Below are 24,442 nucleotides of genomic sequence, written 5' to 3' on the forward strand. Positions count from 1 at the left end.
TTTATACTTCCACTGTAGTAACAATCGTCCTTACATTGCCTGCGACTCAATGCCATTGCCGCTATGTCCACTGCGGCTACACTGGTTTGTTGTATTACAAAGCATGCTACAACTTCAGGGGCTTCTTGTACTTTGGATTGCGTTACACACTAAGTAAGAGTTCTAATATTTTTTGCAGGTTCAGAATTGACCAGTTCGTATAAAAACAGCGTACATAGATATCAAACTTAAAAAAATATATGTTATGCTCTCGAAGTTTGCACTGTCTTGTGTTCGCTAAATTCTTGAAGCTATGCTTATGGTGCATTGCTTAACGTTAGGAATTACAGTTCATTTTACAACAAAACAGTCACGTGTTACAAATAAAAATATATGATATTTTAACAACTATTTAATGACAATATTTATTTACAAAATATAAAATTTTACAAAATAATGAAAGTTCCTTCATTTGTGCTAAACAAGCATATCCTACGGTGTAGCGGTGATCACTACAGACAGTTTATTTTAATAAACTAAGAAATCATATCAAAATTTATTTGAAAAAGAAATGGCGAATTCAAGGGATTGTATAATCAACAGTTCATCTAATATGGTTACAAAGTGGTTTCGTACACCGAGACAAAAGTTTTATTGTAGAAACAAGTAGACAATTTTTGTTAAACAAATCAGTTTTATCGCACTGAATGTAGTTACATACTTGACCACACGCAATTAAACAATTTCGTTGGATAAAACAAATGTTTTCCTCCGCGTATGACACTGAATCTTGAGCGACGATTGCTCGCTAAATCAGAGGAATTTATCTGGCAATTCACTAAGAAATCGGTGGCAAATCTCGGATGAATCTGTGAAACTACAGTCCCGGGAAATAATGAATTCAAGTGTAGCAGATTTTGACAGATTTATAATCCAATTTCACTGATTCGCACGAATTTCAAATCTTAGTAGTCCCGAAGAGATGTGCGGTGATTGAAGAACTACATGGTGTCTGGCGCTCGGAGCTCCAGGGTCTGGCACGGGATTGTAGGGAGTTGAAGGAAAAGGTCAGGATCAGCTACCCGATGAAGAGGTTGAAGAACTAAGTAGGGTCCTGGCACAGGATGGGCCTATGACCGGCGGGGGTCAATAAGTCGGGGTCAACTAACGGACAAGAAGGGTCTGGCACGGGGTTGGACGAGGGTTGTCGGGGATTGAAGGGAAGAGGTCGGGGTCAGCTACCCGGCGAAGGGGTTGGCGCTCTGCTCGTACGTTATCTTGGGCACGAAGCCGCTCTCGCCGTCCACGTAGTAGCTGACGGTCATGAGGCGGCCGTCGGGCAGCCACACGTGGTAGCTGCCGTCCACGCGGCCGTTGGCGTTGCCCGCCTCCCGCTGGCCGTAGAAGCTGTTACTGGGCGCGTCCTCCACCTTCCACGCGTAGTCGTACTGCGACAAGTTTAGTCACATCACACGTTGGGGACATCGATGCCACAATTCAGACTCTCATTCTCAAAACTATTTAGGGCCCTAACTTGGTCATGCACTCGGTCAGAGCCTCAAATGGTGATTCTGAACATCCTAATTAGCTCGTCAAGTTAAAAAAAATTATCAGCAGCACACTTTCAGGTAAAAAAAAAAAAAACTTTTTTTTTTCTGGATTGGTGATTTGCCATCATTCACAACCCTCCCATTCACGTAGGCCTACAGCAAACACGTCACGAAGAATGAACACGTGCGCGCCTATAGCGACCGAAATCTTCCCTGTGCCGTACTTTTCCAATAGAATTACCTCCTAAACAATAATTGAATAATCCTTTACCCTTCGTAACACACCGTATCATACTGAACTGTTTCACCGCCATATAACAGTGACGTTCTTTATCAACATCGTCAGGGGTTTGCATGCTGTGACTTGGTTTAAGTCTTTTTTCACCTCACCATCATCTTATTGCAACACCCAACACAATGCGAAAATGGTGCTTGATCACGTCCTACGACAGTTTAATGATCATAAATCAGAATTTCTATCGTTAAAAACATCCACTGCCATAAAACTTAGTCCTTTATAACTGTTTCCACAATGTTTTCGCCCAATGATCATCAGGTGGACAAGAAGCGGCTTCACGCGGTATTCCTGCGCATGCGTGGCCACCGCCTGTTTCGCAGTGACATTCATTTGTTCTCGTATGTCATTGTTTTAACCGTTTCAAACTTAAAATGTATTGATAATCAATTTCTAATGTAATTAATGACGTTTATATGAGTTATATTTTGTAAGTCATAGTTTTGTTAACAATTTTTCTTCTTTTTTTTTGTATTAGTGTTCAATGTTTTCTTTTTTTTTTTTTGTATTAGTGTTCAATATTTTCTAGTAAGAAAATAGACCAGCATTATTTATGAGCCAACATTGAAAAAACGGTACAGTTTAATAATAATACATTTTTAATCAAGTTTCTTAAATGTGAGCTATTCGCTTAACTTAATCTTTTTGAAACTGTTTACTAATATTATTTTTAAGAATTAAGAATTCCATTTGTAAAAAAAATAATATTTTTTTTCCTTTGGTTAAGTGTAATATTTAGCTTAACTTCGACAAATATAAAAATCAAACGAATAAATAAATATACATAAATATACAACCATAATTTTATTTTTCAATAAGCTCGCAATTTATACTTTCCAGCCAAGATTATGAAGAGATTTGAGGTTAGCTGTATAGATTCACAGAACTTTCTTAAATAGTAAATTTAATTTACGTCTGAATCTTTCCAAATAACGTATTTTATAAAGTTACTCGAGGTTAACTAAGTACGTACAATTTCTTTACTCTCCGGTTGGTGGTTTTAAACTAGCAATGGGTCAAATCACAATTTTTCCGAATTCGAATCTCAAATTATAATCACCCGAATTTACTCCTCGAATCAGAAATTAATTCCCAAGAGTAAACTATAAAATAACCTACAAGAATCAATACATTACTACGGTGTTTAAACATTCAATCACTTAAATGTTCTTTTGATAAACTAATTTTCCTGGTGACCTAATTACATAACATAATATTATTTACATAGTTTCATTTTAAAAGTAAAATATTTTTGAGCACGGTAATCGGTTAGGTACCAAGAAAAAACTTAAATGAAGCTAGTAAACTTCAGAGTTTTAAGTGTTGAATTTTTGATGTGCAATATCTTAGCTGTCGGTATGAAACTGAAAATGTGTAACCACGGTGCTGCCATCTTTGGCGGATGTTCCGAACCAAAAATCACAAGCCAAAGCAAAACCTTATAGTATTTACTGTTTAATCAATTTCAACAAGATGGGCAGTGTTTTAATAAAATTCCGTGTCTAAAATCAGGTCCTAAGCCGGTGTTGATTTTTTTTTTTTTCGCTTTTAACGGAGCCGGTTCATTATATGGTTTAAAATTTCGACATGAAAACGGAATTATTCGATAATCGATGCAGCTGCTCCGGGGGAGAATTCTAGCGGTGTGTGCGGAAACTGAGCGTGATCCGCGTCAAAACAAAAATGTAGTTGAAAACACAATTTGCGCGTATTTATCACGCTCGACATTATTTTAAATGATTCTTCGTTAAATTTTGTGTCCCGAGTTTCGTGTAGACGAGCGCATTTGAAACACGAGAACGCGTGGATGTTGGAGCATCTCTCGCGAGTCAGGGTGTCCATAAGGAAAACATATTTCGTACCAATTTAGGCGAGAAAAAAGTACTAGATTTGAAAAAAAAAAAAAAAAAAGTACTAAATTATAATCTGTTATGGTTTTAACAATTTAGGAAGTTATTATGACATTGCAATGCTCCAACTTAAATATCACACCACACGCACATACATTCCATAGTTTTTAAAAATAATTACGCTTGATAATAAAACATATTGGAGTTACTGTAATATTATTATATTAAAGAAACAAGTACTAGATCTAAGCGTAAATGTACTAGATCACTAAAAAACTTGTAAAAAATTACTAGATCTAGTACGAAAGTACTAACTGTGGACACCATGTCGCGAGTACTGTTAAGTAGAGACCTGAAAAATTCGCGGATTCATTTCGTGTTATGCTAAAATTCAAATAATTATACCTTACAGCTGCTTCTGCCATTGGTTCACTGTTAATCTGGAGGACTGAGGGCCAATTAGAGACCCTCACTCATAGAAGTGTCGAATCACAGGCCACCCAGTCGAGACGACTCACAAGTCAGCAGCCAATGAACAGTTGGCATTTCACCCGAGTGTGTAGTGGATATTAGAGTCTATCCTGAAGGTCATTGAACCCGCGAATTTATTCCTGTCTTTACTGATAAGTCTCGCTCGCGCCACTTCTCAGGGGGTCCGCTAGCTGGTCGTGCCGGTTGTAACAGGCTAGCGGTGTCCGCTCGGACATTGGTCGGTGGCGATGCCGAGTTGGCAACCCCGGCAGTCGGAGGAGACGACTGCCGCTAGAGGAGCTCTCGCGGTACGCGCTCCGCCGGCGACGGCTAACGAGGGCCCCGGTTACAAAACACCCGCCATTGTTGCGAGCCGTGGGAGCGAGCCCGCGTCAGATTCGCAGCGGCAGCGGCGGCGGCAGCCAAGGTGGATCAGATCTTGTCTCCGCTGGAATCGCGTGAAGTCGGGAACAACAAAAAAAATTATTCTTCAACTGCTGATGAAATAAATAAAACACGAATAATTAGTTCGCATGAGGTAGTTCAAGGTTTTTTCCGACTCACACCAATTGTAACCTTGCGCTTACAAACCTTTGTCTTGCGTTATTTGAGAAACCTACGTGCACTATTATCTCACCCCGGGTCCGACGCCTGAATAATCCATGTTCGCGCATGTTCCTTTCTTTTTTTTTTTTACTGCTGTTCTAGATAAATAAAATGGTCGCAAATATTTTTTAGTGGTATCTGATGACCGCAATTGAACAGAAAAGTTGGTTAGGTTTGATCAGGGACGTTTATAATACTCTAAAATCGTTAAAAAGTACGAAATATCGCAAATTGGTGATCATCTTTTTCTTAAACTAATTTTTTTTTATTCCTATTACGAAGTTGCACGAACGAGCGGCGAACGTCGGATATGTTCGGGACTGATAGCGGGGCCAGTGAATCGGAGGCATCCACGGTCATTCCTTCATAGTTTTGACAGTTGTCAGTTGGCATGCGTTTGCATTTTTGCTATGTCAGAGATTACCCGTTATTTATTGCCCATGACTAGTTCAGGCGAATGTCACTTCTGAAATCAAAACTCCCTGATACTCTCCATAGCTTTAGTATTAATTATGAAACAGAATAATAATGCAGGGCGTTTCAGTTATGAAGGAAGTGAGGGTTATAAGGGCGAGAGGATAATTTTTTTTTTTTAATTTTCAAACAATTTTAACTTATGAAGTACCCTGAGTGAAAGTTTCCCAACCAAAATCCCAAAATACAGGTGTCACGTGTGATATATTTCTGACGCATTCGATAAGCGGTAAGAATAAGAGTTATTTTTAATAATGTTATTCTGTTCAATTGGCAACGTAGTTTTGTTAAAACACCAGTTAGTAAATTTTGAATACAAGTAAATTTTCAACGAGTTTTTGATGTTGTGAGGTCGGTAAGTGAAATTAATTTGGTGAATGGTTAAGTTACATCTTTAAAACTGTTTTTATGTTTTATTTTATTGTAGTTTTAAATATTTGTGGTTAAGTTTTTTAAGTACATTAAGGCTGCGTAAATATTATGATTATTTGGGACTTGTTCCCAGACTTTATTATAACGCGGCAAATGAGTTCCGCTAATCGCCGCTAGAGGTGGGCAAGAGAGAGCAACTGACGTCCACTGGTGTATCAGCTATGCGTGAGTTCCCTTGTGCGCCGCAGGCAGTCGAGAAGGGCCTTCCCTCTTAAGGCCGGTCCAGAGCATCTGGCGCGGAGCAACGTGACTGTGCAGCTCGGACCACTCACTACGTAGTACATCACTCACTGCTCGCATGTGCGCTCGCGCGGGGACGGAATAGGTCACGTGCGGACCTCCGCGAGGCGAGACTGCAGTCCGCTTGACACGTTTCCAGCTAGACTAGTTAGACGTGGCAACGTCTGATAAATCGATGAACGCCGGCTGCGCGCACGAAAAAGGATGACTCATTGTCCCGTTACGCACATTGTCCCGTTACGCTCATTGTACGCTTGCGCCGCATCTATCTCCCTTCCACTCGATTGGAACAACCATCGATTTGACTTTTTCGAGGCACATTAAACTTGAAACACTCCCATTCGTTTCCTACTTTTCCTATCATCCTCCTATCCTTAACAGAATAACACAGATTGGAAGAAGTTAAATAGCAAACATGTATAAAAGTTATAGTTAAAATAATCTGTTCGTTAAAGTAATAAACATATTTGAATTAATGAGTGCAAATAAAAGTAAATTTATAAATTAAATTGTAGATTTCATTTCACTCCTTCTTTGTATCCATACAAAATAGTGATAATTCAATAAAAATTATTCAATTTTATTCATAAAAGTATGCAATCATTTCATAAATTTTTTTTTGTTATGACGTTGTCACGTTAAACTATCGTCCGTAAACCGACTTTACAGACAACCAATTTCTTTTTTTGACGATTCAGTTTGACGACTGAGCGTCGGGACTGATGGCGCGTGGGCGCGGAGGGAGACTCACGGGCATGGGCGCGTGCTGGGGCGCGGCGACTGCGCCGGCGGCCGCCAGGAGCAGCACCAGCACTGCGGCGGTCATCTTCATCTTCATCTCGGCGGCGAGGTCCCGGTGCTGGTCTGCAACAAGCCCCGTCGAGCCGGCTCCACTCCACATCTCTCTCTCTCTGCGGGACACGGCACCGTGAGTCACTGCTGTATTCTTACGACTATTTTTATGTCATACATCGCGGGTGCGCGGGAATAAAGGAATAAGTCAAATATTTGCAAAAAATAATTTTTTTATGGTATGAAGTAAAGGAGAGCAAGCTCTACAAATTGGTCCAAATGGGTTAGGTCTAGCACCCTTGTGTGTGATTCTATGGCACTGAATTTTTGGAATGATTCATTACTGATCTTGCATACTTGGAAGAACTTTAAATGTTTAATATCTTAATTTAAGTAATTTTGACATAGGTATCCCCTATTTTCCCGCGCACCCGCGATATATTCTGTAGATTGGATAGTAAATACGTGGCGTGTGTGATGAGTAGAACGACTAATGTATTTTATAATATCGTTCACAATAAAGCTGAAAATATAAAAAACAATAGTTATTGAACAAAGTATATATTAAGTAAATATAAATAATATTTTTTGAGTAATTCTGTGATAATATGTGTTGAAACAACGCCTGCTGATACACGACAGTAAATACCTACTTAGTAACCGGTAATGGGCAAATCAAATCCTCAAATACCATCAGATCCTTAAGATTCGAAGTATATCCGATGTTCGGGGGGAAATATTCGAAGAAAAATATTAGCGATAGTAAAGTAAATTAAATAAAATTCAACACTGAACAATTTTTTTCTTCGTACCTACCCTGTTACCATTCCCCAAGATATTGTACTTTCAACCAGTAATTATATAAATAAATTACAATATGGTTTCATTCTGGAAACTTAGTTCATGAATAAAACTTTCAATGGGTTATATTTCAGCACCATAGTTACTATTTTTTTTTCATTTGTTGTACATTATTTTATTTTTGAACGTTTAGATATAGATTCGGATTCTAAGGTATATTTAAAGTAATCTTTGGGATTCCAGAATATTGGGGTTTGACCCATCAGTATTAGTAAATTTATTTTTTTGAAAGATTTTTTAGACGGGCCGTGCGAAATTATGAGGCCTATGGACCGCCAGTAGTTCACCACTGTTCCAGATGAACCTCCGAGCAACACTGGCGCAGTGTGGAGCAGGGCAGAGCAAGGACAGAGTAGCACAGTCGTTCACGTATACTGGACAGTCATTCTGTGAGTAGATGAAGACCCTGCCTTGTGTTGTGATCGATTTTGTGGTGGAATCAAAATCTGGGACATCATAAGTCAATGAAGTTGAAGTCGCCGAAAATTGAGTACATGGGAGCGAGTTGTTCCAACATCTAACCTCGGTAACGAGCAAATTCATGTGTTCTCATATTTCAAATACACTTAATATTATAAACTCTTACACAAAATATAACGTAGAATTCTATAAAAATAACGTCGAGCGTGATAAATATACGAAAATAGTGTTTTCAACTAAATTTCTTGACGCGAATCACAAGTAGTTTCCGCACCGGCCGCTAGAACTCGTTGCCGGAGCAGCTAAGTTGACTATCGAATCATTCGATTTTCAGAGCGAAATGTTGACTTATATAATGAAACAGCTCCGATAAAATTTAAAAAATATTTGGAGGAAAAAAAATTACTAAACCTCGGCGTTTGACCTGATTTTCGACAAAGAAGTTTATTAAAATACTGTCACTCTTGTTCGAATTCATCAAACAGTTAATACTATAAAGTTTTCCTTTTGTCTTTGTGAAGTTTAGTTCGGGCCATCCGCCACAGATGGCAGCACCGTGGTCGTTTCACATTTCCGTTCCTTGCGTGTTTTTTTTTTTTGGGGGGGGGGGGGGGAGGAAGCAAGCTTCTTCTAGACGCGCTATTGGTTAAATACGAAATATGAACCAACACAACTATTTTTGTTGCACTATGTTTCAAAGAAAATGCGCGTTTTAATCCCTTGCTGACACATGCGAATTTCCAAAAGCTATCGCGCTAAGAGCCAGAAGTCGGCGCCCCACAGTCGTCAAGGCGAAGACGCGCTCAGAGAAAGCACGCGGGTCGACCTTATGGACGCACGCGCCGGTGCGAGGTCAAGCTGCACTGCCGACAACTATCGAAAGGTTTTACGCCCTACGGAGGGTGGCTGGCACCGTTCATCTCATTACGTTAATACATACGTGTATAACGCTGTTCCAACTGCAGGCTTTTTTTAAGTGACAATTTTTCATGGATAAATGAATGTATCCATTCATATTTTGCCCGATTTATCGTCAAAAAGTGCTATTGGTTTTACATTTTGGAGATATGCTCGTAAGAACAACTGAAATAAGAAACTTTCTACGTAGGAACTTAAAGCCACTGGTTACTTAATGACCTAATTTACTTGCCCGCGTTAAATATATTTATAGTTCTACATTATTCAGAGCTGTGGCAACGTTCACAAAAAAATGTTAAGAATATCTGAAACAAAAAAATAGTCAATGAATTTCATCCGAAACAAGACTAATGATGTGAGCATGCGACTTTACCACTGTTCACGGACCTACAAAGTTTGATCACGTACTAATAATTAGTTTATATTATCACTGTTTCCTTTTAATCACTTTTTATCATTTTCCCATTAAAAACTCTCAAGATTTTCTGAAACTGAATCTGCAACATCCATTTATATTCCGGATGGGATTTTACGGACACATTCCACAGTATGCTCCTGTAGTCAGTAGCGTCCACGCAATTCACAGTTAAGGATGGCTAGTGTTTCACATGCACCTTGCTTATTACATCTGCTGTTCGCACGTTGCATTCATGGACATACTCGCGCTTAGCACAATGATTTGCTACAGACGGAAAGAGTCAAAATTTTAAAGTTTTGTGAAAGAGATAGTACCCGAAAAACGCCACCCGATTTTCAACAGTTGACAGTATCATTCATTACAACTAAAGTCATTTCCAAAAATATATATTCACTATTAAACACTAATGACTTAATGGGGTAAACTATTTGAAGCAGCCAGTCATTTACTTGAGGCATTATATTGAATGTTATGCTATACTTTAATAAAACCAAATGTAGGAAATCAAAAGAAAAAAAATTGCCATTGCCTGAAAACTGTGGAAATCAAGATGGCGTATTTAGGTTCCTATATCTCCCCCTTAAAAAGGATTTGCCCCACCATATTGAATTTTTCCATAAGTTGTTATTATTTAATTTTTTTTTTAGATATGTATCCACGCATTTTGCACGAGTGTTCATGAATAATATAATCCGAAAATTGTATGTCTCATCACAGTCCGATATTTACCCAAAAAAAAAGTATTTAATTACTGGGAGGAAGTAACTTATTATTCTACGCGGCCGACTACAACCATCATGATAATCACGTCAGTTGTCGATCGTTGTCTACAACAAGTGCCCAAATCTCGGTTAGGCTGCAAGGAAAAAGAGTATAAGTCGCAGAATGCCCAAAAATGATTTAAATCATCTGTCTGCTAACATCAAGACCCTGCTCACGCGGTCTTAGTAGTGCAAGTCGGCTGTACACAATTTTTACGACATAACATTGGTTTTAAAAGAATAATTTGTAATTTCAAATCCATAAAAGGAAAATGTGCACAGTGAAAACTTGATGTATACTTTTTTCTCCCCCCCCCCCCCCTCTCCAACCGGGGCAAACTATTTACATTCCCTATCGAGCCATGGAATGTAATCCCGAAGATGTATTGTGAACTGTGATTTAGTTTTACAAAAATGCAAAATGGCGGAGACACTAGCCCCACTTAAGACTCGCTCTAAAATGTTTATGATTACATTTTACTGTCATTGCTTTGGTCTGTGGGCTATTCTCGAAAATTTATCACGAAAGCTTTCCTACAATAGTTTTTCTTTGTCACAAATTTTGTCACTAGATATTTATTAAACTTTGATTGCGAGACGCAAAAGGGTTACGCAGCGTAAGATAGCGCATTTTTAAGTACTTGCGTGATTTTTTTCCCCCTTTTACGTCAAAAATTATACGTGACCAAATTTTAGACGAAACACAAACAGCAAGAGAGCTATCCTGGGAAAACAATTTGCAGGAAAAATCTTCAAATGACAGCAATTGCAAGGAAATGCAACAACCAAGATGGTGTGCGAGATCCAGCCTGGAAAGAAAACAGTTCCGACACTCTCGTGTTGTTGGTTCGGAACGAGCACTCCAGCCCAGAGACAAATGACGCTCACCGCGGCCGCCGCAGCAACATAAAATGACGCAAGTAAAAATTCAATGGAAACCCGTTTCCAATATCTATACAGCGTGTTCCATTACTCAATATTAAGATGAAAACAGTTGATAGGCCAGGAAATTACGGTTCTGAATTTAAAAAAAATCTATATTCAAAAAAGTGTCGTAGTTTTCAAGTTATAGGTTTTTTTTTTTTTTCAAAAATTTTAAACCCCTACCTTTAACAAACAAAATTATTAGATATTCTGACTTATAAATTTTGCAAAGCAATCATAAATAACCGTACTATTAACAACTATTAAACATAAAAATAATCATGCTATACTTTTAGGGGGGGGGGGGGGAATTATTTTGAAGACTTATGTGGCAAAAAAAAATTTAATCGGAGTCAAACTGTTAAAAAATTACTTCGCTAACTTTGCAAGTTATTTAAAAAAAACTCTGTATATACACCAGGGGAATTACTGTATGTAAATTTTCGTATACATTTCTATGGGACATAAAAACACGTACGTTACAACTCCTCGTTCACCGTCATAATCTCTGAGACCAACGTATACCTAATTTATATTGATGTGTTTGGTAGAGTTCCGAGAACACGTGTCCCCAACTAGTTTACAAAAAAATTCTTTGCAAAAGATAAATTTTTTTTCCTCTCGCTGTTTAGAGACGGCGCTGTTCCTACCTGCTGCGGCGCTCGTTCTGGACGCGGCTGTGCGTTCACTGCCTTGGCGTCGCCTCGCCGGCTCGCTATATAGTGCCGGAGCACCTACCGCCCCTCCCCTTCAGTCTTCCTTCCCCTCCCCCGCCAACCGCACCCCGGCGGGACCGCCCCAGGCAGGGGAGCGCGTCGCGGCAATTCGCCTCCACCGTCTGACATTCACGATGGTATTCCTGACCTCGCTGGAATAAAGATCGCAGGCTCTCGCGGCCACTGTCTGAAGTAGCTTGGCTGCTGTGTTATAGCCGCGTCCACGGCGAATACATCACCGACGTTTCGGTCGACATTGCAGTCGCCATCATCAGCCTCTACCCTGATGACGACGACTGCGATGTCGACCGAAACGTCGGTGATATGTTCGCCTTGGACGCGGCTACAAAAACAGAAGCCAAGCTACTTCACAACCTAGCTAAAACTAATTGTATTCGTAGGAGGGGTTATAGGTGCGGGTCTCAGGCTGGAAGCCTACACACGCCTGGTATTGCTGGGATCTGCCATACAGGGGAAGGTTCGCATGTATCGTATCGTGTGCTTTGTGCTGGGATTGGCCAGTCGTGGTCTTATCTTAAAACTAGCTTTAAACTACGCTAAGTTGGGCCCAGGTACAGACAGACAAAGGGAAATCTCTGGGCACAGACGTGCGTGATGAGGAAGCATGCATAGATTGCGTAGAGTGTACAGGATACAGAGGATGGTACGGATGAAGAGTTTTGGACAGAGCAGAATAGTCTACCATGTGTGACGCGTTGTCCGCTTTCGTATTTTTTTTTATTTTATAAATTGCTGGATTTTTTGACCAGGGGTGCTCGCTCCCTGGTGGTGAGTGGCTGCATTGGCCATTCGCTCCGCCGCCAGTCAGCGCCTAAAAACCATCTCCCCTAACTCACGACCAGGCCCGAACATACCCGAGGTTCGTCGCTCGTTCGTGCAACTACGCCGTCGGGGATCATAAATATTGCTGACCTAACCCAACAAACCTTTCATTGTTGTTATAATCAACTGGACGTGCGAAAAATACCTGTCACACCGGGAGACAAATTAAAATAAAATTTGTGTAAATAATGATTTTATGTAACAGTCCTAAAATTAATTAGCTTTACTTTAACAACAGAAAAGAGGGGGAAGGGGAAAGAAAACCAGGTGTATAAGGTCTAGGATATTTGATTTTTGCCTTGAAATGCCAAAAATTGAGATTAGTAGCTCCAAATTAGAATTCAAGTAAAAAGATGGACAAATCTAAGACGGATTAAAGGATCTCAAACCACGGCAACAGTTTTCCGCCCATCATCTCTACTTTAGTTCAATAATTCTTGCAGTGTGGAAGATTGATTTAAATCATTATTATGGACATTTGCCATTAATAGTTTGCACTTTACGTCACAGAAAAAAAAACGAATGGACAAACAATGACGAATACACAAAACGCACGGAAAACAAGCAAAAATGCAGCTGTCGAATGTTAAATGTAAAGACGGCACATAGAATTCCGTGACGGGAATAAACCAGAACAACATCACAGCACAGACTAACAGACTTGGCTGTCAACGACGCGATGGTTGCTACGAAAACAGTAAAAAAAACACCACCACTTCGACATACTGGGTTTTCTGTATGACAAAATGTGCAAACTAGCAATGGTGTATTTCCGAATATTGATTAAATCATCTTTACTGTTGATGTACGGAGTTGAACTTATAATTGAGGTAAAGAGAAAAGAGTTTATGAAATGTTATTGTGGATTTAAGTTTGGGTTATGGTTTAGAATGGCATGCTCGAACCCGTGCTATGTTCGTTGCTGATATAATACTGTGAATTGTCGGTAAACGGGCCCCTGAATGTCACGAATGAGGTACGGGAGCGTGTGTTATATATAATCCCCGTGGGAGCAGGTCGTGTTGCCTGTCTTGTGCGTGCCAGCTTGTCTGCAGTCAGTGGCGACCCTACACTTAGCGGGGTCCTGGACCATTTACGTTTTTGGAGACCTTTCCCCATAACATTTGAAAAAAAAAAATACTTTTAACTCAACCTGAAACTTAAATTTCAACGTTAGTTTTGCTCATTTATCTAAGGTAATATTGATGTCCTTTTCTGATAAATTATCCTCGGGTCAGTTTTATAAATCCTTAATATCAAATTTCACTACCCGTGGCAATAAAATCTTTGAAAATTTTTATTCTAATGTAAAATCATGAATTTAAATAAGTATTTGATAGCACATTAAGTTGAAAGATAATAAAAAAAATGTGTGCGTGGAGTCCACGCGCGATAGAAGTGAAACTTCTTGCTTATTTTATTATCAGGTATAGGAAACATAATTATCTTTGGCTGTGGATAAAAAAAATATATGTGTGTGTGTGTGAGTATGCGAGCTCTAAATATGCTATTGCGCAAGAATGCAAGTGTGCAAGTTTGCTGCGTCATTTGTTCCTCTCCCCTGCTTTCTCAACCTCTTCCCGTTCTCCCACGACGTACCTAACTAGTCCCCTCATGCGATCGGAATTTTCGTAACGCTCGAAAATTGTAAACCCCTCAGCAAAGAAGTTTCACTTTAAAAATTTATTTTTCCCCCCTCCATTGACGCCCATGTTTGAAACAGAAATAGCTGGCGCGGGGCCCGGATAGAAGGGAGGGGGGCCGGGCGGCCATGGGGCGGTGTCTTCGCGCCGAGGAGTCGGCGACAGTCCTTGCGGCGGCGACTGCCCGCGGCCTTCAGCTGCGGCTGATGGCTAACGGGAGACGTGGTGCCACGAGAGATCGCATACCAGGCGGCATGCATGCAGTGGTGAGGGAGGGGGGATGAACTCGTGGCGAATCACGAGATGTGGTTACGAATGTCCACGGCCATGAACGAACTGCAGTTCCGCTGTTTGCCTTTCGAGGGACCCGCCCCAAGTCAGGGGTGTATTTTTTTGGCTCGCCACCTGTGGACGGTCCGTATCCCTAACCTAATGTGAAGGACGTCGCATTGTAGCACGGGAAGAAAAGCATTGGCCACAATTGTGATGTCCGATGTCCGAATATCCTGAATTCTTAAGTAGTCATTAGAGCTCAGTAAATGTTTTACGATTTTTTTTTGTTTATTGTTTTCGTGCATTTTTTTAGAACGTGAACCGTAAAATAAAAAATTGAGTGTGTTCCGTTGTTCTATGCTACCGAATGACACAGATTGGGACAAAAATTTCAAGTTGACCAATGTTGTTCTGACCAGGGAGATTCGGACCACCGCCCACGCCACGCATGACGTCAGAGGGTCACGTGGACCAATCAACGATGAGTGTCCGTCGGACAAAGTTTGGGAAATTTGCAATTTTTAGACGGGCTTTTTGTGCCAGGAAGGCTGGATGATGCGTGCGGCGCTCGCTGTGCTTCGAGCACAGTAACGCCTCTAAGCGTAGGGCCCTGAACTGGCGCGCAATCTTCTCGCCGTGCATGGGACAACTACCATAACATCACATGGCGGAGAAATAAAGATAAATGTAGAATGCAAGTCTCTTGAGTGTTTTAAATAATCTATACCAGAGGTTTCATGCCTAAAAATGTTTATGTAAACTCGCGTTTTAGCCATTTTCAATCTTCTAAAAATACAGTTTTAAAACTGAATCCGGAAACAGAAGTACTCATTCCTGAATGTTTTTTGTTAACATATGTCACTCGGATATCTTTAGAATTTTCAAATCGATAATTTTTTTTCTAAATCTCTGTGTACCGTACGTATGTCCAAGTAGACGGGGCCCTTAAGTAGGCCGGTCTTTTTTTCTTTTTTCTTCGTGCGAGTATAGTGTCTGCACATGAGTTCGGTGCAAAAATATCGCCGGGTTCTCGCATCTCCACTGTTTTCTTTCAACTACCGCATTTTGGTCGCAAACCAATTGGTCGGACCCCACTAAAATATTGTTGGTCCTTTCATCTTAAGCCGCTGTATGTAACCGCGCGACCTCTCACATAATAGAAGAATTCATAACCTGTTATTTTTCTCACCAGTTATTAGAGACCTATAGAGAAGAATATTTTACCTCGAATCTGCCCTTAAAAAAAAAAACATTTTGAGTGATATCCTTAAGCTAAAGAGTTTTTTTTGACAAAGGCTACATTCAAAATATTAATTCAATACTGTAAACAACTTGATAATGTGCTCTTAGTTCATGTTGGAATTGAAATATAAATTGGTGTTTAAAGTTCTTCAAAAAATTAAAAAAATACATTTACTGAATTAATAAAACAATTTAGTTAACAACAAAAAATTACGAATTAAATTTCAACTTTCGACAAAAACACTAAATTAGAGAAGCGAAGTAATATATGAATCCATTACCTTAAGTTAGCACCTTACGTTACAACAAAAAATTTCTAGCAACAAGTCGCTAGCATCAGAGTAAGAGGACGAGTGTTAATCTGCAGCGATGCATTTCTGTAAGCCCCTGGTCTTCAACACCTTCCTTTAAAACTATTTACCGAACATACAAATGCACGCATACTTTCGAACTTTGTTTAAATAGTGTAATTTAATCCATCCTAACATTACCAATCATTGTTAAATTCGTATGCAGTTCTTTCTGATGCCACTGAGCAAAGCAGTTTACTTTTTTATTTCAATGAAAGAAAATGAACTTAAAGAAAAATTCGAGAAAAAAATGCCTGTGTAAACTGTGTAGTTTAACGTATACATGGTGACCACATTATTTAAGTGTTTGGGATGAAATATAATTTAATTTTAAAATGTTACAATTAATGATGATATACCTACTTACCTTCTATTGGAAACTATATCTAATCGTTATTTAAATATTCCTTCTTTATGTGTAACATCTCTCGGTGGGAGAAATTTCGTGAATGGAAAGGAAGACGCATGGAACGGAAATGTGTAAGCACGGTGCTGCCATCTGTGGTGCAAACAGAATTTTAATAAAGTTCCTTGTCGAAAATCAGGTCCAAATCCGGGGTTTAGTATTTTCTCAATTCTTTTTCGCTTTTATCGGAGCCGTTTCACTGCGTAGTTAAAAATTTCGGTCTGCCAATCAAATGATTCAAATAGTCGACGTATCTGCTCCGGCAGCGAATTCCAGCGGGCGAGCGAGTGCTGAAACACGCGCGTGATACGCGTCTGGAAACGAAGCTGGAAAAACACATTTCGCGTATATTTTTCATGCTCGGCATTAATTTATAAAGAATTCTACGTTAAATAATTTCGCGAACGAGTTTCGTTATTATAAGTGCATTTGCTCGTCACCGAAGTTAGAGGTGTTACACATCTCTCGCGAGTAGGTACTGAAAGACTCGCTCGTATATATATACCGAAATTTCGAACTACATAGTGAAACGGCTCCGATAAAAACGAAACAGAAGACTTGAGAAAATACTAAACCCCGGCTTTGGACCTGATTTTCGACAAGGAACTTTATTTAAATTCTGTTTGCACCACAGATGGCAGCACCGTGCTTACACATTTCCGTTCCATGCGTCTTCCTTTCCATTCACGAAATTTCTCCCGCCGAGAGCTTAGATGTTACACATATTAAAAAAAGAGTGAAAATTAAAAATAACGATTAGATATAGTTTCCAATAGAAGGTATTTCATCATTAATTGTAATATTTTAAAATTATATATAGCCTATAGATTATTCTCGCTGCTAGGCGCAGGAACTGCACTCGCATGGTCCGGCGGCGCGGCTAACGGCTGCCGGCCGACTGGAAGCCAGGAGGCGCTTGCGCAGTGGCCGGGCGCCATTTGCATGTCTCGCATTGTTCCTTCGGCCCGCGTGAAACATCCTCCCATCCCCCCCACCCCCCAGCCAGCCCGGCGGAGAAGCCGCGCTATTCGCAACTATGTATAGGGACGCGTCGGGCCAAGCCGGTGGGCGATAAGGCGAGGGTCGCAAGTTTCTGCCGGACAGCTGCGTCCCTCGACGCCAGCCGAGAGTTTGGCGGACTCGCAACCACCGACCACGGGAGGTAACAACTGTGTACAATCTTCGCCGTATTGGTAATAATTGAATTTCGAAATGAGAACGGACCCTTTCGCCACCATTTTCTACTAGCATGTCTAAAAAAAATCTTTTATAGTTCTAACCAAGTTTTACGCTAATTTTTCACAGATGTTTGTTTAACAATATTCACTACGTGATTGAGTATTTACGATTCTTTCTTAGCGAGTTCTTTTATATCTATTACCGTATATTCGACTTTATAAAGCTAAAATATGTTTTGCTAGCCGGTCGACTTCAACTTCAGTTCAGTCACCCACTCCGTGGACTACTGCAGGACGGACGGATGCCGCCAGCCAACTGTTATCAGAATGCAAGCCTGCGGAGTTGGTGTTCGTTTCAACTGCTCGGTGTTTACAATTTTCCTCAACGACGTTGCGGCTGTCGAAACTCACGTACGCTGGATATTTCCGAGGCTTTGCTGTTACGGAAACACGCCGTATTTAGCTAATTACATCGAGGTGAATCTCTGAGAGAGAATCCACGAGAAGTTGACTGAAACTGATTCAGGGAAATGTTTGGCTAGCTTCATGGCGCCGGCGGACGGGAGTGTGTAGGTAGGTGCACCTGTCTCGCTGCTCGCTTGCCACTTCTGTGTTTCGATTGGTCGTTGACTTCTCGATAGACAAATGAAGAACGAACCTTTTTCTTCAATTTATATTATTGCCATTTAAGCTATTTTAAACGAAGTGATTCAATAACGTAACTATAACATCTAACAAAACTTATTCTGAGAGGGTAGTCAAGTTTTACTCATTCTGTGTGATTGACGCTAGCTGAGACGACAATGACAAGCTCAAAAGTGCACATGGATGTACCTATACGAAATTAACCTGAAGGAAGGGGGGGGGGGCATTGGGAGCCTAGATATAATATCCCATTCTATACAAAACATGAACCAAAGAATCTACTTCAGAAAACTTTTTAAATTTTATCTGGTAAACACGCTTTTCGAGCCATATAAATACTTTTATAGGCTATAAAAATCTATAAATTATAGCTGTATAAACATTTTATTACAAATGAAACACATTATTACATAAATAAATTATATTAAAAATAACAGTTCAATGATTGCCCATTGAGGACTCATCTTGATGAAACTGACTTCAGACAGAGGTTTCGAAATCACTGAACATGTGCATCAGCTCAGTCATAATTTTTATTTTTATAATTTCTTCTCATTTTTTTTTAAATTTGGAGCTATTTATCCGAAGCTTATAAGGTAGTGGAGTCACTGCACTTGTTAAACTTCATTTTATTCACGATGCTAAACGTTAATGATTTTTCTTAAAATTAAATTACCTGTGTTTTTTAAGGCACCATGGGGATTTTCTCAGCAAATCTAACCTTTCTAATACATTACTATTTCAAGACATCGATGAGGGTTTGGAAAGGAAGTACGCACCATCTTGGTTGCGCCTATTGTCACATTTAATAAAGTAGTTTAATTGTTTAAAAAATGCCATTAAAAGTTTTATAAAAAATGCCTTAACACTTTTCTTTTTTAGCTTGACACATCATGCCAAGTTATTCCTGATGGTAAGTTTTTCTGTTTCTGTACCCACAGGCATTGATGTAAATATAATGAGACCTATACATACATCATAATTTAAGGAGTGTTGAAAAAAGTTAGATGACAGTGTCATTCAAAACATTCGCCCAATATTTGATCTTGAAACATAATGTTTAAATCATACCGCTGTCACACTGTAATGAGTTTCTGCGTTATTTCATGTTAACAATGATAAAGGGAAAAAAAAACATCTTAGGTTTCTTGTTTGGGAGGCAAATACAAAAGGTAGGTTGTTTATTTCGACGTTTCCTTGTGCTGTGAATCCCAAGGTTTCCGCACCTGCTTCTTCCATGCGTAACTTGATAGCGGAACGCGCGCGTTAACGCAAGGCTAGAGCAGGATGTGGGCGGGAGTAACGAAACCAGCAATGCCACTAACTCAGGGGAGCTGGACCAGTTCGTTTGCGTCAAGGACACGCGAACCTAATTACGCCGCTGCCCGTTCTTACGGAGCTGGGAGATGTTCTCGTGTCTGGCTCCTCGTCGCAGCGACGTATCAGCGGCGGCTTCAAGGTTCCCTCGCCGACTTACAAATGCTAATTACGTTTCAAAGAACATTTAAACAGTTGTGTGTGGGCGTGGACCCCAGGAAGGCTGAAGGACCCGAACCATCCCCCCCCCCTTTCCAAGGAATTTATTCCCTTCACTGTGGAGGTAATTGCAACGGTTAAACTATGTTTTAAGGAAAACCTGTTGAATATTAAAGTTCTCCGCTCTATGCATGCATATAGGCCTAGACAGCCCAGTGAGATAACTTGTGTCGATTACCCACATGCGCAGAAACATCGGGCTGCAGATTCTCTCCCCCCTCCCGTCCCCCAAATAAAAAAAACCTAAATCGCAAAATCCCACAGATTTGCTCCCTCGGTTGTGTGAACGGATTATTCAAGCAATAATATCTCAAATAAATAAAGTTGGAGTTTTCTTCACAACTAGTTAGTTGTAAGGCACCTAAGGAACCCGTTGTAAAAATGATGAATATAACAAACACTTTAATTTAATATAGACGAAATATTTATTAAAAATTCAATTTCCTTTAATATTTTGCAAATAAAAATTATTTCGGATATATATTTGAAATTATAAAAAAAAAATGGTTTTGAATGAAGAACCTCTTGAAAAAACTGCATTGTGTGTTGATTGTCTCTGGTCATTCAATAATCTTCCTTGCTGTTGATTCGATTCAATATACACCAGTGCGTATACTGCAACCATAGTGGCAGTGGAATTCGTATGAAAGTGCTCAGTTGAATAGAGTTCGCAACAGCATTAGCATGCTACAGTTCAAATGTGCCTTAACATCTATTCGCGATCAATTTAATCCTATCATCAGCGCTGGAAAATTGACACAACAGTCGTTGGCAGATTAATATTTGCAAGTGGAGGCCAATAACTTCAATTGCATTAAACAGATATACGCGGCCGAAACGTGGCAAACTAAGCCACGGCCCGCTACTTTATAATTTTTTTTAAATTGGTTGTCTAAAGTCAGTTTACGGATGATAGTTTAACGTAACAACGTCATAACAAAACATTGATGAAATGATTGCATACTTCTATGAATAAAATTTAATCATTTTTATTGAATTATCACTATATTATATGGATACAAAGGAGTGAAATGAAATCTACAATTTAATTGATAAATTTACTTTTATTTGCACTCATTAATTCAAATATGTTTATTACTTTAACGAAGAGATTATTTTAACTATAACTTATAAACATGTTTGCTATTTAACTTCTTCCAATCTGTGTTATTCTGTTAAGGATAGGACGATGATAGGAAAAGTAGGAAACGAATGGGAGTGTTTCAAGTTTGATGTGCCTCGGAAAAGTCAAATCGATGGTGGTTCCAATCGAGTGAATGAGAGATAGATGCGGCACGGGACAATGAGTCATCCTTTTTCGTGCGTGCAGCCGGCGTTCATCGATTTATTATACGTTGTCACGTCAAAAATGCTCAAACTATCGGCCTTGTCAAAATATGACGCTATGCTCCCATACATATTATCTTTGCGCCACGGACTCGGCAGCAATGCTATGAGGAACAAACAGGTTAGCAAAGAGCAATTAAAATGTTACACTGTAAGCACATGAAAACAGAATTCACAAAGAGTTACATCAGTCAGTGAGTCAGTGATGAAAGTATTGAGCGGGTAAATGATTGCGATAATATTTTTTGTGAAGAATATAATTATTACTACGAGCGAGATTGATGTGCCTAAAGCTAGGACTGAGGTGAGCTGAATATCTTAACCATTTCCGAATATTAGCTTGACCAAATATCTTGTGTGGTCACAGAAATTGACACTATTGAAATAGTCGCAAATAACTTTGTTTCTCCCCATAACTTGTGTTAAAACTAGTGGTCCTATAGATTATATGATTATCTAAATCTACAGAATTGAAGCCAAGGTACATTCTATATATGAGAATATTACGAACCCAAATTTAGTTTCTTTATAATTTTCATAAACAATAATATTCAATAAGACTTGAACTTTTGTTAGAAGCCGGACCCAACATAACTTCCTGTAATTATACCTACAAAGTATAATTTAAAGCATGTATTTGGTTCCTTATATTATTTATATGCTTTGTGTGTTGTGCATGTCAAAACAGTAATATAAATATTCCGAAATTATAATTTATGAAAATCTACTTATTCTCTAACATCACTGATCAGTCAGCTGTAGAACTAAGTATATATATATATGATCACAAACACTTTTATATTCACCTATTTGACACACCCACATGCAAACCCCATTTATATATATATATCCTGTATAAAAATAATAATTATGCAAGAGGAACTCTAAATAGTCACTGCATGTAATTGCAAACCACCAGAACACACCTCTACAGTATTAATATTTACAATTTTATTAGGATTGCATAAAATGTCGTAGTACGTTCTCTTTTGTTTATTAGTTCCACAAAAAATGACGTTATTAAGCAACTTATTTAATTCATTCTTTGGAGTGTTACTTTAGATGAAATTATGTATACTTTTGAATAACTTTTAATTTATTTCCTCTTCCGTTTGTTGCTGATTATTTTAATCTGATTTAAATGTATAGTTATGATACTAGTTCCTCTCATGGGTTGAAGCCCATACGTAGCAGACATTAAACTCTTTCTTGCTTAAAAGTAATAAAAATTTCGAGTGGTTATTTTTCGAAGAACTCCCGCTTGTCCTTCCAAAAGATGTTAAAAATTGGGATGGTGCCGATTTTTCCATTAAAACACATTAAAAATTAAAAATCAAGATGTTAGTATTTGTGCAACACAGAGAAAGCCATTTCTTTCCTGAATAGGCTACGTTTTAAACTTTTTTATTTATATTGATTAAAAAATTTAATAATATAATTTTTAAAATAAATTCCTTTTATAATACCATAAGTTTTCTAATGTAATGCTTACCTGAAATAAGACAAATGTCCACAAAGTAAGAATGCTGGTGTAACCATATCCTCAGTTTCTAATGGCTGAACAATAATTATTTTCTTTCGTTTTTAACACCAATTCGTCGATAAAAAAAACTCTCATTAGTATTATGACTGATGCTTTCCGTCAGGGCATCGTGAACACGTTTCGTCGTCCAGTCGTATGGTGTTTGAGGGGGAGATACAGGACCTGATAGACGCCATCTTTTATTTAACATTGTTATATCATACATCTTTCTAATTATTAGAGACTACGAAAAAATCACGGTTTAGGATAGACTACACAGAGTTGATATTGAAAAATATATATTTTTTTGTGTTAAACCTTTTAGTTTTAAAATTTAATTTAATTTTTATTACTGACTACAAATGTAATTATATTATCAAAAGTCATAGGAACTATTTAATTGTGTGAACTGTACCTTTACGAAATGAAACATTTTATTTGTATCAGCGCGTGAAAAACGTAGTCGTGAGAGCGATGTTTGAATTCATAATGGCGACTGGCGCCAAGTACCACCACTCGGGCAGCCTCCAATTGCTTCGCGTCTGCCGCACTGGGGGTTCGGTTCGCGGTAACTCGACTCCCGGGGCTAGCGTTTCCGGCCACTTCGCGACCGCAGCGGGCTGCGAGGAGCACGACCAAGGCCTCTGGTTGCGTGACGCGACGTGCCGCCCCTCCCCCCATACCCCATGCCCCAGGCACGCGGCGGTGATCCGCGCAGCTGTCGACCACAGCCGGGAGGCGCGCGTCGCGAAGCACTAGCACCGCCACCCTAGGCTGCGTTTAGTTATATTCCTATTGGTGGACAAGGGCTTATTCACCGTTACAAATTACTCTACATTTCCCGGACTGTTCAACGAAGCATTCGACCCGAAATAAACCAAGAGTTCTTCGTTATTTCAGATAACTGTTTTTTTTCGTAGAAACTGCCACGTGTTTCGACCTCCACCGCCGTATAAAAGAGGGCATTGTCGTGAATTCAGGTTCGAAATAAGTGAAATTATGACCCGTAAATTTAAGAAGATCCCTGAATAATTTGTAACCAGCGTTCTTCGTAATATTTTTAAAAGTAATTCAGGGAGAGTCGGGGGGCTGCTGACATCCTCCCTCTTCTTGTTTTCTCAAGTGAAAAAAAAATTGATTAGCCATGCAATGGATTTTCGCAAACAAAATTTTGTTAATAAAACTTATTTTAATAAATTATGTTCTTCCTCTTGTAATTGTTTATCGACGTATGGCACCATGGACCCTCCTAACTCATGAAAGAGGTTGAATTCCGAAAAATGCTCCTCCACACACACGCGCGCACACTTTTCTTTCCCGTTTTGATTTGGATACGGCCTTGCCGATAGAATTACTTGCAAGAAAATTTCTAACAAACTATAGTATTTCCAAAAAATGTGTTTTTTATACACAATTAGATTGTTTAGATTGTCGAAACGGGTGTTTTCTATCAACCGTTATGTTTTTTTTTCCTCTGTGACGTACGACGTGTGTGTGCTCGAATTTCTGGATGGACGCAACCCGCAAAACATCAGTTCGCCTGTGGGTTAGGGGACCCGCGAAGCTAGAGGAACGTTATCGTTCAAATTGACAGCTCCGTGGCACCGGAAGTTCCGCACGGCTTTGATGAATATTCTGGGCATATAGGCACCGTGCACGGGTCTGAAAATCGTACTGGTGGCGCTGCGTAGTGTTTCTTTTCGAAACAACTTGAGGGACTGCCGCGCGCGACCTGCCTGCCTCTCTCCGA

At 39.4% G+C, this 24,442-nt stretch overlaps 1 protein-coding gene across 1 annotated transcript; it reads right to left on the bottom strand.

Annotated features, from left to right (window-relative positions):
* Positions 1–373: 373 nt before the first annotated feature.
* On the bottom strand, positions 374–11,680 carry LOC134533538 (uncharacterized). Its single transcript, XM_063371070.1, has 3 exons — positions 11,642–11,680; positions 6,649–6,761; positions 374–1,427 (listed from the first exon to the last, which is right to left on the bottom strand). Exons 2-3 carry the CDS (start codon positions 6,733–6,735, stop codon positions 1,218–1,220), a joined length of 297 nt encoding a protein of 98 aa, XP_063227140.1. The 5' UTR covers positions 6,736–6,761; positions 11,642–11,680; the 3' UTR covers positions 374–1,217.
* Between the last annotated feature and the right edge of the window lie 12,762 nt (positions 11,681–24,442).

This window comes from Bacillus rossius, chromosome 6 (genome assembly GCF_032445375.1).
Source record: "Bacillus rossius redtenbacheri isolate Brsri chromosome 6, Brsri_v3, whole genome shotgun sequence".
NCBI lineage: Eukaryota > Metazoa > Arthropoda > Insecta > Phasmatodea > Bacillidae > Bacillus > Bacillus rossius.

What these genes read in the sequence shown, in the direction of transcription:
- LOC134533538 (XM_063371070.1), bottom strand. Translation starts at nt 6,735, where the DNA reads ATGAAGATGAAGATGACCGCCGCAGTGCTGGTGCTGCTCCTGGCGGCC. An exon ending in CCCAGCACGCGCCCATGCCC is followed by an intron (nt 1,428 to 6,648) that starts GTGAGTCTCCCT and finishes AACTTGTCGCAG; the next exon opens with TACGACTACGCGTGGAAGGT.